This window comes from Meles meles, chromosome 19, assembly GCF_922984935.1.
Source record: "Meles meles chromosome 19, mMelMel3.1 paternal haplotype, whole genome shotgun sequence".
Taxonomy (NCBI): Eukaryota; Metazoa; Chordata; class Mammalia; order Carnivora; family Mustelidae; genus Meles; species Meles meles.
In genome coordinates, this window is record NC_060084.1 from 57,134,946 (window position 1) to 57,146,721 (window position 11,776).

The window sequence follows — 11,776 nt, forward strand, 5'->3', positions numbered from 1 at the left end:
GCTGAGTGCGGCTGGGACTGTAACAGGACTCCACCTAGCATGGCCGATTTTCCCGCAGGAGTTGAGGAGGTGTGGGGTAGGAGCAGAGGGGCCTTTTGGTCCGACAAACAGCTGAGGCTGAGGGGTATTGTCCTGGAGCAGTGGTTCTCAACCAGGGGACGTGTTGGGGTAGAGAAGGTGGAGGCCCGGCACAGGGAGGCTGCTGACCCCCCCTACAAGGCTCAGGATGGCCCTCACAACAAGGAACGGTCTGGCACAGATGTTACTAGTCCCATGGTTGAGAAACTGGGCGGATGACCTGCAAGAGCCGGTATCAAGAGCCGGTATGGCTCAAAGGCTGAGGCCGTCCTGGGCTGTCGTGGAAAGGAGGGATGGGGATCTGGGACAGCTCAGTGGTTCCCTAAGGTCCCAGGCCATGAAGAAAGCATAGCTGGTTCCTGCACAACCACACACACGAGCACACAGCAGACGCCCAGGAACCGCGAGCGCTGGGACCTCTGCGGGGTTAGGAAGCTTCATGGGCCTCAGTTTCCCCAACAGGGCAATTAGAGACCAGGGCCTGGGGGCCGGGCCAGGAAGCATCAGAGCCCTGGTCTGCCAGGCCGTTCGCAAACCAAGGTGCCGCAGAGGAATTCTAGACAGAGAGGGAGAATCGATAGTCAAAAAAGGGAACAGGCCACGCCACGTCCAGGTCCGGCCTTCCCGGGCCTTGCTCTGACTTCCGAAACGACCAGGCAGTTCGGGGGCCGGGCAAGAACTACAACTCCCACAATGCCGCGCGCCGCTTACGCCGGGGAAGGAGCGACCGCCGCAGGCCAACGGGAGGGGCGAGGCGGGGCCTCGGCGCACGTGGCGTCGTGACGCGCCAACGGCGACGTCGGGGTTTGTGTGCGCGAGAGTCCGCCGATAAAGGTTGGGTGCCTCGCGCCGGGGTCTGTTGGGAGGGAGCGCGCCCCCGCCCCCCTCTCAGGCCCCCACTCCCGTCCCGCCGCTGCCGGGGCCCTGTCTTCCCGTCGGCCCCCGCGGGAAAGCCCTAGGTCTTCCCCGCTCATTCCCCCGGTCGGGGCCGCAGGTGAGAGACCGGAGGGGTGGGGGTGGGGGGAGGGACCGGAGGGCGGAGACGTTGGGGAAATGGCGAGCGTGAAACCGGAAGGGAAGCCTTAAAGGGAAAGGCGCTACTTCACCTCCGACTTCCGTCCGCTAGGCCGGCTCCGCCCTCTTAAAGGGCAAGGAGCTGCTTTTCGAGGGGCGGGTCAGGTTCTGCGGTTCCCCGCGGCTTCCCGCTTTTTCTCCTCTAAGGACGGGCCCTCTTGTGGAAAGGTCGCGGACAGTGTCCCAGACATCGACGGGGTAGCTTCTGAGCCCTGGTGGCTTCGAAGCCCCCTCTAGCTTAGCTCAGCAAAGGTGGAGTTCGGTGGGCAGCGGGAGCAGCCTCTTAAAGGGGAAGTCGGGCCTGATGGAAGGGTGTGGTCCGGCTTTGGGCAGGATAGGTCCGGCTCGGGCACAGGGCGGACGGCTCTCGTTTCAGGCCTGCTCGGCCTTCCGAAAGGCACGTGCAGCTTCTCTAAAAGGATTTGCTTCCATTTTAAAGAGGACGCTCAGCGTATTAAAGGGATCTTGATAGCCCGTCCAAAGGGGGTGCCCGGCCTTTTTCATTCAGGACATGTCTTCTCAGGGCTCGCTCTGCCAGACGTTGTTTTAGGCGCTGGAGTGCGACAGTGACTAAGATGCCACTCGATTTAGCGGGCAGAGGGCTAGGGATGCTGCCGAACGCCCCACAGCCCTCGGGACAGGCCCCCCGGCACTGGCCAGCCCCACATCTCAACAGGGCTGAGGGTTGGAAACCCTGATGAGAAGCAGGTTGGGGGGTGATACGTGCTGTAGAGAACGGGAAGTGTTGGAAGGGGTTGCAAGTCTACGTCCGGGGCAGGGAATGCCTCCGCGCGGTGACATGTCAGCAAGCACCCTGGCAGGAAGGGGGTGGTCCCTGACCGGGGCCTGGGTGAGAGCTCCAGGGGGTGACTGGGTGGCTTGAGAGTCAGAGGCTAGCCGGAGGTCAGGGAGGGAGGCGGCCATGGGCATGCGAAGTCTGCAGGCTCCTGCAAGACATCTGTCTTCTCTGAAGTGGGAGCTGTAGAGGCCTTTGGCAAGTTTCCCGCAGCCTCTGTGTTGGGCGCACACTGGGGTAGGAAGCGTAGGGCTGGAAGCATGGAGATCTGTTTTAGGAGGCTGTTGCTGCTGCCCACCCAGGAGGAAGGCCCTGGACAGAGGTGGCAATGGGGGACTCAGAGAAGTGGCCGCATTCCAGATATGTTCGTGCTGGGACAGGAGAGCCCGCCGATGGGTTGGGCATAGCTGGTGAGAGAAAGAGGCGATGCCTGAGGAAGGGCCGAGTGGTTTTCAGGGAGGGAGATTGTGGGTTAAGAACGAAGCAAGCAGGAGCAAACCCCCCAAGTTAGATTTGGGGCATGTTAAGTTTGAGTTGTCTGTGGGGCGTCCGTATGGCACACTGAAGCAGAGGGATTCGAGTTCAGAGGAGACGGTGTCAAACAGAGATACAGACTGAGATCTGAGAATGAGCGGGGGCTCCTCGGGAGACAGTGTGGATGAGGAAGAGGACAAGGATCGGCAGAGCCCGGGGCTCCTCAGTTCACAAGTCAGGGAGGTGAAAAGGCACCAGTGTCCCAAGGTGAGGAGAGTAGGTAAGGACAGAGACCATGCAATTCAGCACCAAGGAGGCCAGGAGTGGAGTCAGGGGAGGAGCATCTGAGTGATGGGGTTTGAGAGGGGAAAACGCATGTTTTTTGTTTTGTTTTCATTTGAGAGAAAGAGAGAACGCAGAGGGAGAGTGAAAGGGAGAAGCCGACTCCCTGCTGAGCCGAGAGGCCAGTGCGGGGTTTGATCCCAGGACCTGGAGATCAGGACCACAGCTGAAGACAGATGCCTGACTGACTGAGCCACCCGGGTGCACTTTGACAGCACTTTGAGTTGCTTTGCTGCAGAAGGGGTGGGGAGAAATAAGGCCATAGCTGGAGGGGGTGGTAAGGTGAAGGGTTTTGTTGTTTGTTTTAAAGAGGAGAGATGCTTGTGGATACACTGAAACAGTCCGGGAGATAAGGAAAAGTTGTAGGTGGGAAGTCAGAGTCCATGGGCCAGCCGCAGGCAGGGGACGGGGTAGTTCCAGAATTCTCAGCCTCAGCACTAGTGGTGTTCAGTGCTGTGGAGGCCTGTCCTGTGCACTGGAGGGTGTCCAGCATTATCCCTGGTCTCCCCTCACCAGATGCAGGGAGCACCAGACCCTCCAGGTGACAGCTCGAGTCTCCAGGCATCGTCCCCTGGGATGGAAGAGTTGTCAGTTGTTCTTGTTGAGAATCACTGCTTTTGCAGTTGGAACATGGGAACGTTCTCTTCTGCTTACTTTTATGTTCTCAGTGGCAAGGTCACCTGCTAAGAAGAGGAGGAGGGGGAAGGAGAGATGTTTGAGGGGAGCAAAGGCATGTCCAGTACCACCTGCTGGGTGGGAGTGTGTGTGGTGAATGGACAGAAGAGTGCAGTGTGAGCGGTGCCGGGAACTTTGAGATGCACGGAAAAGAGCGCAAAGGGAGACTGAAGCTAAGGCTGCCCGCTGGCTCAGTCGGTAGAGTGCTCGACTCTTGATCACAGAGCTGTGAGTTCAAGCCGCACATTGGGCATGGGGATTACCTAAAAAATAAAATCTTGGGGCACCTGAGTGGCACAGCTGGTTGAGCAGCCGACTCCTGGTTTTGGCTAAGGTCATGATCTCAGCAGCATGAGATCAAGGCCCATATCAGGCTCCACGCTCAGCGGGAATCTGCTCGAGATTCTCTCCTCTCCCTCTACCCCTCCTGCTTGTGCAAGCTGTCTCTCTCTTTGAAATAAATAAATATATCTTTAAGAAAAATAAAATCTTAAAATAAAAAAGTTTTAAAAAGAGAGACTGCAGCCAGGCAGGAAGTGAAGATGTGGATGGGGTGGTGGGTGCAGAGCCATTATGGGTCTGGGGGAGGTTAGGGAGCTTTGATTAATACCCAAAAGGGAGAAGGCGAGCAGGATGGGGCGTGGTGGAGGGCGGAATGCTCACAGGGCTGTAGTTACAGTGGCATTCGGAACTGGTGGGAGCTGGTATTGACGAGGGGTGGAAGATGAGGTTTTAGAGGGAGAAGGGTAGAGTGTGAGACGCCAGTGTGCTAGAGAGACCCCAGGCTTCTTCAAGGACAGCGCCTATCTGTAGAGGAAAGGAGCTTAGTCCTAGGGGAAGTGCTGGGCCTCCTAAAGACCACGCATAGCTTTCTCAGACTTGTCTGGCCTCCTGGAGGGGATGGCCAGTATCCTATGGCTGGTGAGCACTCTTCCCAATTTTCCAGAACTTTGTTTCAGTGCCTAAAGCCTTGCACTGGGGCAGACTGGGACCACTAGGGGCCCTGATCTTAAGGGAGTCTCCCTATCCCTGGCTGGGGGGTGGGGGTGGTCCCCTCTGCCTCTTCAGGGGCAAAGATGTATGTCCACGTTGAGAAGATGGGGTGTTTGGGTGGAGGTGGGGTGAGCTCCCGCCTTCCCCTGACCCAGAATCCCCCGCCAGGTGTGATGGTCGGCTCCCACGCAGACATGGCACCCGCCTCTACAACCGAGGGGCCCGGGGAGAAGCCCGGCCCCACGGCCCCCACCCCGGCGGCCCAGTATGAATGTGGGGAGTGTGGCAAGTCGTTCCGGTGGTCATCTCGGCTCCTCCACCACCAGCGCACGCACACGGGCGAGCGGCCCTACAAGTGCCCCGACTGCCCCAAGGCCTTCAAGGGCTCGTCGGCCCTGCTCTATCACCAGCGGGGCCACACGGGCGAGCGGCCCTACCAGTGCCCCGACTGCCCCAAGGCCTTCAAGCGCTCCTCGCTGCTACAGATACACCGCAGTGTGCACACGGGCCTGCGGGCCTTCACGTGCGGCCAGTGCGGCCTGGCCTTCAAGTGGTCTTCGCACTACCAGTACCACCTGCGGCAGCACACGGGCGAGCGGCCCTACCCGTGCCCGGACTGCCCCAAGGCCTTCAAGAACTCGTCCAGCCTACGGCGCCACCGGCACGTGCACACGGGCGAGCGGCCCTACACCTGCGGCGTGTGCGGCAAGAGCTTCACCCAGAGCACCAACCTGCGGCAGCACCAGCGTGTGCACACAGGGGAGCGGCCCTTCCGCTGCCCTCTCTGCCCCAAGACCTTCACCCACTCGTCCAACCTGCTGCTGCACCAGCGCACACACGGCGCCGCCGCTGCCGCCCCCGCCGCCCCCGCCCCGCCGCAGCACGAGCCCGGCGCCAAGGTCTTGGTGTCGGATGCCTACCTGCACGCGCCCGCGCCGCCGCCGCCGCCTGCGCCCCCGCCGGTAGTGCCGGAGCTCTTTCTGGCCGCGGCGGAGACCACGGTGGAGCTGGTGTACCGCTGCGAGGGCTGCGAGCTGGGCTTCGGCAGCGAGGAGCTGCTCCTGGAGCACCAGCCCTGCCCGGGGCCCGAGGCCGCCACCCCGCCCCAGGACGGGCACGCCACTATAGCGCCCAAGGCTGACCCCGCCCCACCGCCCTCCCAGTCCCCTCCGGCTCCCGCGCCACAGCCCCCGCCTGCCTCCGCAGCCCCCGGCTTCGCCTGCCTCCCGTGCGGGAAGTCCTTCCGGACGGTGGCCGGCCTCTCCCGCCACCAGCACAGCCACGGCGCGGCCGGCGGCCAGGCGTTCCGCTGTGGCAGCTGCGACGGCGCCTTCCCGCAGCTGGCCAGCCTCCTGGCGCACCAGCAGTGCCACGTGGAAGAGGCGGCTGCCGGGCGCCCGCCCCCCCAGGCGGAGGCTGCCGAGGTCACCTGTCCCCAGGAGCCCCTGGCCCCAACCGCCCCCGCCCCGCCCGCTGCCGCCGCGCCTGCGCCCGCCTCCGCAGGCACCGAACGGCCCTACAAATGCGCGGAGTGCGGCAAGGCCTTTAAGGGCTCCTCAGGGCTGCGCTACCACCTGCGGGACCACACGGGCGAGCGGCCCTACCAGTGCGGCGAGTGCGGCAAGGCCTTCAAGCGCTCCTCGCTGCTGGCCATCCACCAGCGCGTGCACACGGGCCTGCGGGCCTTCACGTGCGGCCAGTGCGGCCTCACGTTCAAGTGGTCCTCGCACTACCAGTACCACCTGCGGCTGCACTCGGGCGAGCGGCCCTACGCTTGCGGGGAGTGTGGCAAGGCCTTCCGGAACACGTCGTGCCTGCGGCGCCACCGGCACGTGCACACGGGCGAGCGGCCCCATGCCTGCGGTGTGTGCGGCAAGAGCTTCGCGCAGACCTCCAACCTGCGGCAGCACCAGCGCGTGCACACGGGCGAGCGGCCCTTCCGCTGCCCTCTCTGCCCCAAGACCTTCACGCACTCGTCCAACCTGCTGCTGCACCAACGCACGCACTCCGCCGAGCGCCCCTTTGCCTGCCCTGTGTGCGGCCGCAGCTTTGTCATGGCGGCCTACCTGCAGCGGCACCTGAGGACGCACGCCCCCGCGCCCACGGCCGCCGCCGGCCCCGCAGCCACCGCCGCCGGCTCCCAGCCCCCCGCCCCGCTGGCTGCCACCCCAGCCGCGTCTGCCACCCAAGACGTCCACGTTCTCCCACACCTCCAGGCCACGCTCTCCCTCGAGGTGGCAGGGGGCCCGGCTTCGGCCCCGCCCCCAGGCCAGGCAGCCCCCAACTCCCAGACTTTTCTCCTGGTGCAGACCGCCCAGGGCCTGCAGCTCATCCCCAGCAGCGTCCAGCCCCCCACGCCACCGCCCCCACCGGCTCCCCCCAAGCTCATCCTGCTGCCCTCGTCCAGTCCTGGTGCCGGGAGCAGCCGCGGTAGGCAGGGCCCACGAGCAGCAGGGAAATCTGGTCAAGCGCCTGGAGTAGTATGGCTGCCAGGTCCCGGGGGACTGGGGGTTCAGGGCGGGGGCAACCCAGGGGCCAGCGGGGGAGGGCAGAGCCTCATCGTTCTACAGAATGTAGGGGGTGGGGAGGCAGGGGCACAGGAAGTGAGTGGGGTCCAGCTCCAGCCCCTCCGGCCAGCCCCCGAAGTGACCACGGTCCAGCTCCAGCCAGCCCAGGAGGTGACAACGGTCCAGCTCCAGCCGGCTCAGGAGGTGACCACGGTCCAGCTCCAGCCGGTGGCAGGCCAGCTCTCCAATCCCAGTGGGGGAGCAGTGACCACTGAGGCCCCCAACCTGCTGGTGGTTCAGAGTGGTACAGCTGAGGAGCTGCTGGCGGGCCCTGGCCCCGGGGAGCCGGGTGATAGTGACACCAGTACTGGCGTCGTCCAGGATGTGCTTTTTGAGACGCTGCAGACAGATGAGGGGTTGCAGAGCGTCCTGGTGCTGAGCGGGGCAGATGGCGAGCAGACCCAGCTGTGTGTGCAGGAGGTAGAGACCCTCCCCACTGGGCTGGCAGAGCCTCCTGCCCCAGGCCCACCGGGACAGAAACTGCTCATCATCCGCAGCGCACCGGCCACGGAGCTGCTGGAGAACAGCCCCGGTGGGGGAGGCGCTCCCACGCTGCAGCTGCTGACCCCACCACCACCGGGCCAAGCCTCTGCTCCAGTGGGCATCTCCACGGCTCCCACCTCCCAGATGGTCCAAGTGGTACCCACTGGCGCTGCCCCCGGAGGCATGCCCCCACAGGGCCTGCCCTCCATCCAGATTGTCCAGACTCTGCCCACAGTCCAGCTGGTGCACACATTTTGAAAAGAACCACTGGGTTCTTGAGGGCCCTACACGGAGACCCGGACTCCCGGCTTGAGCTGGACTGGGCTGGGCTGCGCAGGGGGCAGGGGAGCTGCGGGCTGGGCTTGCTAATAAAGACCAGAATCTCCTCTCTGCGGTTGTGTTCTCTTGAGGGCGGCTGCAGTGGGGGCAATGTCACGGCGGTAGCCACCGCTTGGGAGCTGGGAGTCTTGTTCTCTGTTGCTTCCTAGCTCTCTGGGGACTGACTTTGCGATTGGGAGCCAGCCACTTCTAAGTGAGGTTCTGTTTGTTCTCAAAAAAAAAAGGAGGCGCGGTGGTCACTAGAGTGGGGAAGAGCGGGATCTAAAACCCGGGTTGTGCCACTTGTTCGCTGTCAGTCACCCCACCGGTCCCCTCATCTGGAAAATAGGTGGGTGGGAATCCCTGTCCCGAAGGTCACGGAGAGAGAGCCCAGGTGGCTTGGGTGGAGGTTCCTGGGGTCGGATCTGAGTTTGGGAGCCCGGAGCACCGGACGCGGCCCCTCCCGCGAAGGCCGCAGAGCCAATGAGAACTGGTGCGCTCCGGTCGCCGCCCCCACCCGCCTCGCAGCTTGCTTAGCAACCGCCCTCGTGCGTGTCTCCTCTGCCGGCCGCGTAAGTACCGTCCTGCCCGGCCCCGCCGCCCTCGTCCCCTCCGGCCAGGCCCCGCAACTGCTCCTCCCTCTGCCCCAACCCCCCGGGGTCGCTGCTCCCCGCTCCGGTGCCTCCCCCGCCAACCCGTCACCCGCCCGCCCCGGCCAGGATGCTTGGCAACCGTTGCTAAGGCAGGGTGCGGGCACCGCCCCCTTCGAGCGAGAGCGTGACGTCACTTCCGCAGGCGACCCCCTTCCCGACCCTGCTGCCCCCATACCTCGTGGAAGGATTGAGGCGACCTGCAGAGGTTCTTGCGGTGCCTGCTTCTGCGACGCGGGTCGGGGACGCCTGCGGGGCAGGGAGCGTGGTCCAGGCCCTGGCTGTTTGGGGGCGGGGGCAGTTCCGCTGACTCCCCAGGGCAGCCCTGGAGCCTGGGAGGGATCCTGGGCTGCGGGATGTTGGCGTCTGCAGGGCTTTTGGGGGGAATTCGCTGAGCACCGCGGCGGGCAGAGCGGGGGGGGGGGGGTGGTGGTGGCCCGGGGCGCTTGAGAAAGGTCGCGGGGTGAGGGTGAATCCCGTCCTGCCTGGGACCTTGCTCGGGGGCTCGAGCATCCCCAGTGTCCCCATCTGGACCCTGCTGCTGCTGGTCCCCATGCCTGGGGCGCTGTGGGGACGAGGGGGGCCCTTCACTGACGCTGGCCTGCTTGTTTCACCAGGTGCACGCCTGCTCCCCTCGGGGGCGCGGGAGCCTGGGGGCTGCCATGGCCCCCGGCCACTTGTCAGTGCGAGAGATGAGGGAAGATGAGAGACCCCTGGTGCTGGAGATGCTGAAGGTGAGAGCAGGTGGGGGGGCCTCGTGAGCGGCTCCGGACACCTGCCTGAGCCAGCCCCAACTCCCGGAGCGGGATCCATTCCTCCTGAGAGGCTTCCTGGCTCGGTCCCTTCCTTTCCTAGTGCCTTCTTCCTACCCCTGGGGTCAGAAAGGTTTTAGGGGCGCCTGGCTGGTTCAGTGGGGACCGCGGGGTCTTGAGTTCAAGCCCTACTTTGGCTGTAGAGATTACTTAAAAGTTTTCACAGTTGGAGGGCTGTGAGATGTGTGTGGCATCAGCTCTGTACCTCCCCGCCTGGACACCCCCTCCCCGCCAGCCCACAGGAGCTAGCCTCCTCCCCAGCACCCTCCAAGCAGAGCCCTTGGGCCTCAGCCTGGCGCCGAGTAACCCCCACCCCCACCCCGCACCCCAGTGCCACCTCCTGCTGCCCAGAGAATGCGCCTCCTCGGAGCTGGGCCAGTCCCCTGTCGTGTTCTGGGCTCAGCCTCACACCTGCAGCTCCCCTGCATCGTGTGTCCCCCACAGCTGCCACCCCAGTCACTCGCTCAGGACCCAGTGTGCCGGACACTCTGTTTCCCGGAGCCCAGAGCAGACGCGGGCTGTTCCCTGCCTGTTCCTGGCTGCAGGCCCCATCACAGCGCCTTCCCTTCTCCACCCCTTCACCCCTGCCTGGGCACAGCGCACCCCCTCTCCTCTTCCTGGAGGTCCCATAGCACGGGGGCCCTGCTGGGAGGGAAGGCCCAGGATCCCAGCTCTGACGGCGCCTTCTGCCCGCAGGCAGGTGTGAAGGACACGGAGAACCGAGTGGCCCTCCACGCCCTGACGCGGCCACCAGCCCTGCTCCTCCTGGCAGCGGCCAGCAGCGGCCTGCGCTTCGTCCTGGCCTCCTTCGCCCTGGCCCTTCTCCTGCCCGTGTTCCTGGCTGTGGCAGCCATGAAGCTGGGCCTGCGGGCCCGGTGGGGCTCACTGCCTCCGCCAGGCGGCCTGGGGGGCCCCTGGGTGGCCGTGCGTAGCTCAGGCGATGTGTGTGGGGTCCTGGCCCTGGCCCCAGGCTCCAGCGCTGGGGACGGGGCCCGGGTCACCCGCCTCTCTGTCTCTCGCTGGCACCGCCGCCGAGGTGTAGGCCGGCGGTTGCTGGCCTTTGCCGAATCCCGGGCACGGGCCTGGGCAGGTGGCATGGGGGAGCCCCGGGCCCGGCTCGTGGTCCCTGTGGCGGTGGCAGCGTGGGGCGTGGCAGGGTTGCTGGAGGGGTGTGGCTACCAGGCTGAGGGGAGCTGGGGCTGCATGGGGTACACGCTGGTGAGGGAGTTCAGCAAGGACCTGTGACCGGAGCGCACGCGAGGGAGAGCACTGTGTGAGTGCCAACTGTGTGCAGGTTCTCCCTCCGTGGATCCCCAGCCTGCCCGGGGCCCAGAAGCAGGTCTGCAGAGGGCGAGACACCCCACTGCAGGCCAATGTCTGCCTGTAGTGTCTGAACTTTTTGCAGAGGTCAACTGTCCAGCCCCCAACCCAGATTTTGTCTGCACTGAGACCTCTTCTCGGTCTGGTGCCAAGGTTGAACCATTCGCGTTCCAGGCCTGAGCCCGGGAGAGAGAGGTGGGGAGAAGGACAGCGGGCCCGCCCTATGGGGTAGGACTTGTGGCAGGGGCACCCCAAGCAGGGACGAGGCCCTCCTGGATTGGGGAGGGGTTTACTGACTGCTCGGAGCGGGTCAGCAGAGCCTTTGCAGAGGAGGGTAGCCTACCCAGAAGGAGGCCCTGGCCAGGAGGGCCAGGAGGGCGTGGGCTGCCCACGCCAGGCCCCTCCCCGGAAGGTGAGCCGAGAGGGGCCGCCAGACCCATCTGGTTTTTTGCACCCGATTGTTAATAAAGCCTGAAAAATGCTGTGCACAGAGCTCTCTCTCTGATGCCTTTTCCAGTCTGTGTCTGAGCGCCCCCCCTTCTGTCTGGCTTCTTCTTTCCCCGACTTGACATGAGTTGTTGCTGTGGGGGGGCTGGACGGGGAGAAGGGGAGGCAGTGAGCTCACGGCAGCCCTGCTCCCTGCCAGCTCTCTGACTCACGCTCCCCATTACCGCATTTTTTCCGACTCACAGCTGCCTGGTGCAGAGTGGGGGGTGGGGGGAGTGAGTGAGTGTGAGTGTGAGTGTGTGTGAGTGTGTGTGAGTGTGCGTGTGGAGTCCCCCTCCCTCACCTTAGAATCAGCGCTTAGTCCGCCTGCCCCCCATCTCCGGCTTCCCTGGGGTTCACCCAGAGCCCCCTCAGATGGGGGCCCGAAGGGTTTGCATCCAGCCCCACGAGGGCCAGCCGGGAGGGCTTCCTCAGTCCCCTTTCCCAATCCAGGAAGTCCTTCCTGGTGTCTAGCTGTAAGCCCTCTTGCTGCCAGTCCGGATCCACGGTCCACCCGCTCCACCCTGGTCTCACTGTGTCCCCTGGCTGCACAGAGGAGGCAGACGGTGGCGGCCTGTGCGTGCCTCTGCCGGGTCCCTCTCCCGCCACCCGCCCTTCCTGCAGCATCTCTAAGCACAGCAGGGCGCTGGGCCTGGCGGCTCCGGCTCCCCGTGGGGGTTTGCAGCTGGACACCCTCCCTCCCCGCCG

At 64.6% G+C, this 11,776-nt stretch overlaps 2 protein-coding genes across 10 annotated transcripts; both read left to right on the forward strand.

The window, feature by feature from the left end:
- The first annotated feature begins 895 nt into the window (after positions 1-895).
- ZNF628 (zinc finger protein 628) lies at positions 896-7,872 on the forward strand. Of its 5 annotated transcripts, none has more exons than XM_045987062.1 (2): positions 896-912; positions 4,601-7,872. In XM_045987062.1, exon 2 carries the CDS (start codon positions 4,606-4,608, stop codon positions 7,738-7,740), a length of 3,135 nt encoding a protein of 1,044 aa, XP_045843018.1. In that variant the 5' UTR covers positions 896-912; positions 4,601-4,605; the 3' UTR covers positions 7,741-7,872. The 5 variants fall into 5 exon arrangements, with proteins under 5 accessions (XP_045843018.1, XP_045843019.1, XP_045843015.1 ...); XM_045987063.1 differs by lacking the exon at positions 896-912 and adding an exon at positions 943-1,072; XM_045987059.1 differs by lacking the exon at positions 896-912 and adding an exon at positions 1,104-2,358.
- Positions 963-11,717, forward strand: NAT14 (N-acetyltransferase 14 (putative)). Of its 5 annotated transcripts, none has more exons than XM_045987136.1 (3): positions 963-1,072; positions 9,068-9,184; positions 9,959-11,717. In XM_045987136.1, exons 2-3 carry the CDS (start codon positions 9,113-9,115, stop codon positions 10,505-10,507), a joined length of 621 nt encoding a protein of 206 aa, XP_045843092.1. In that variant the 5' UTR covers positions 963-1,072; positions 9,068-9,112; the 3' UTR covers positions 10,508-11,717. The 5 variants fall into 5 exon arrangements, with proteins under 5 accessions (XP_045843092.1, XP_045843088.1, XP_045843090.1 ...); XM_045987132.1 differs by lacking the exon at positions 963-1,072 and adding an exon at positions 8,065-8,372; XM_045987134.1 differs by lacking the exon at positions 963-1,072 and adding an exon at positions 8,518-8,688.
- The last annotated feature ends 59 nt before the right edge of the window (positions 11,718-11,776 follow it).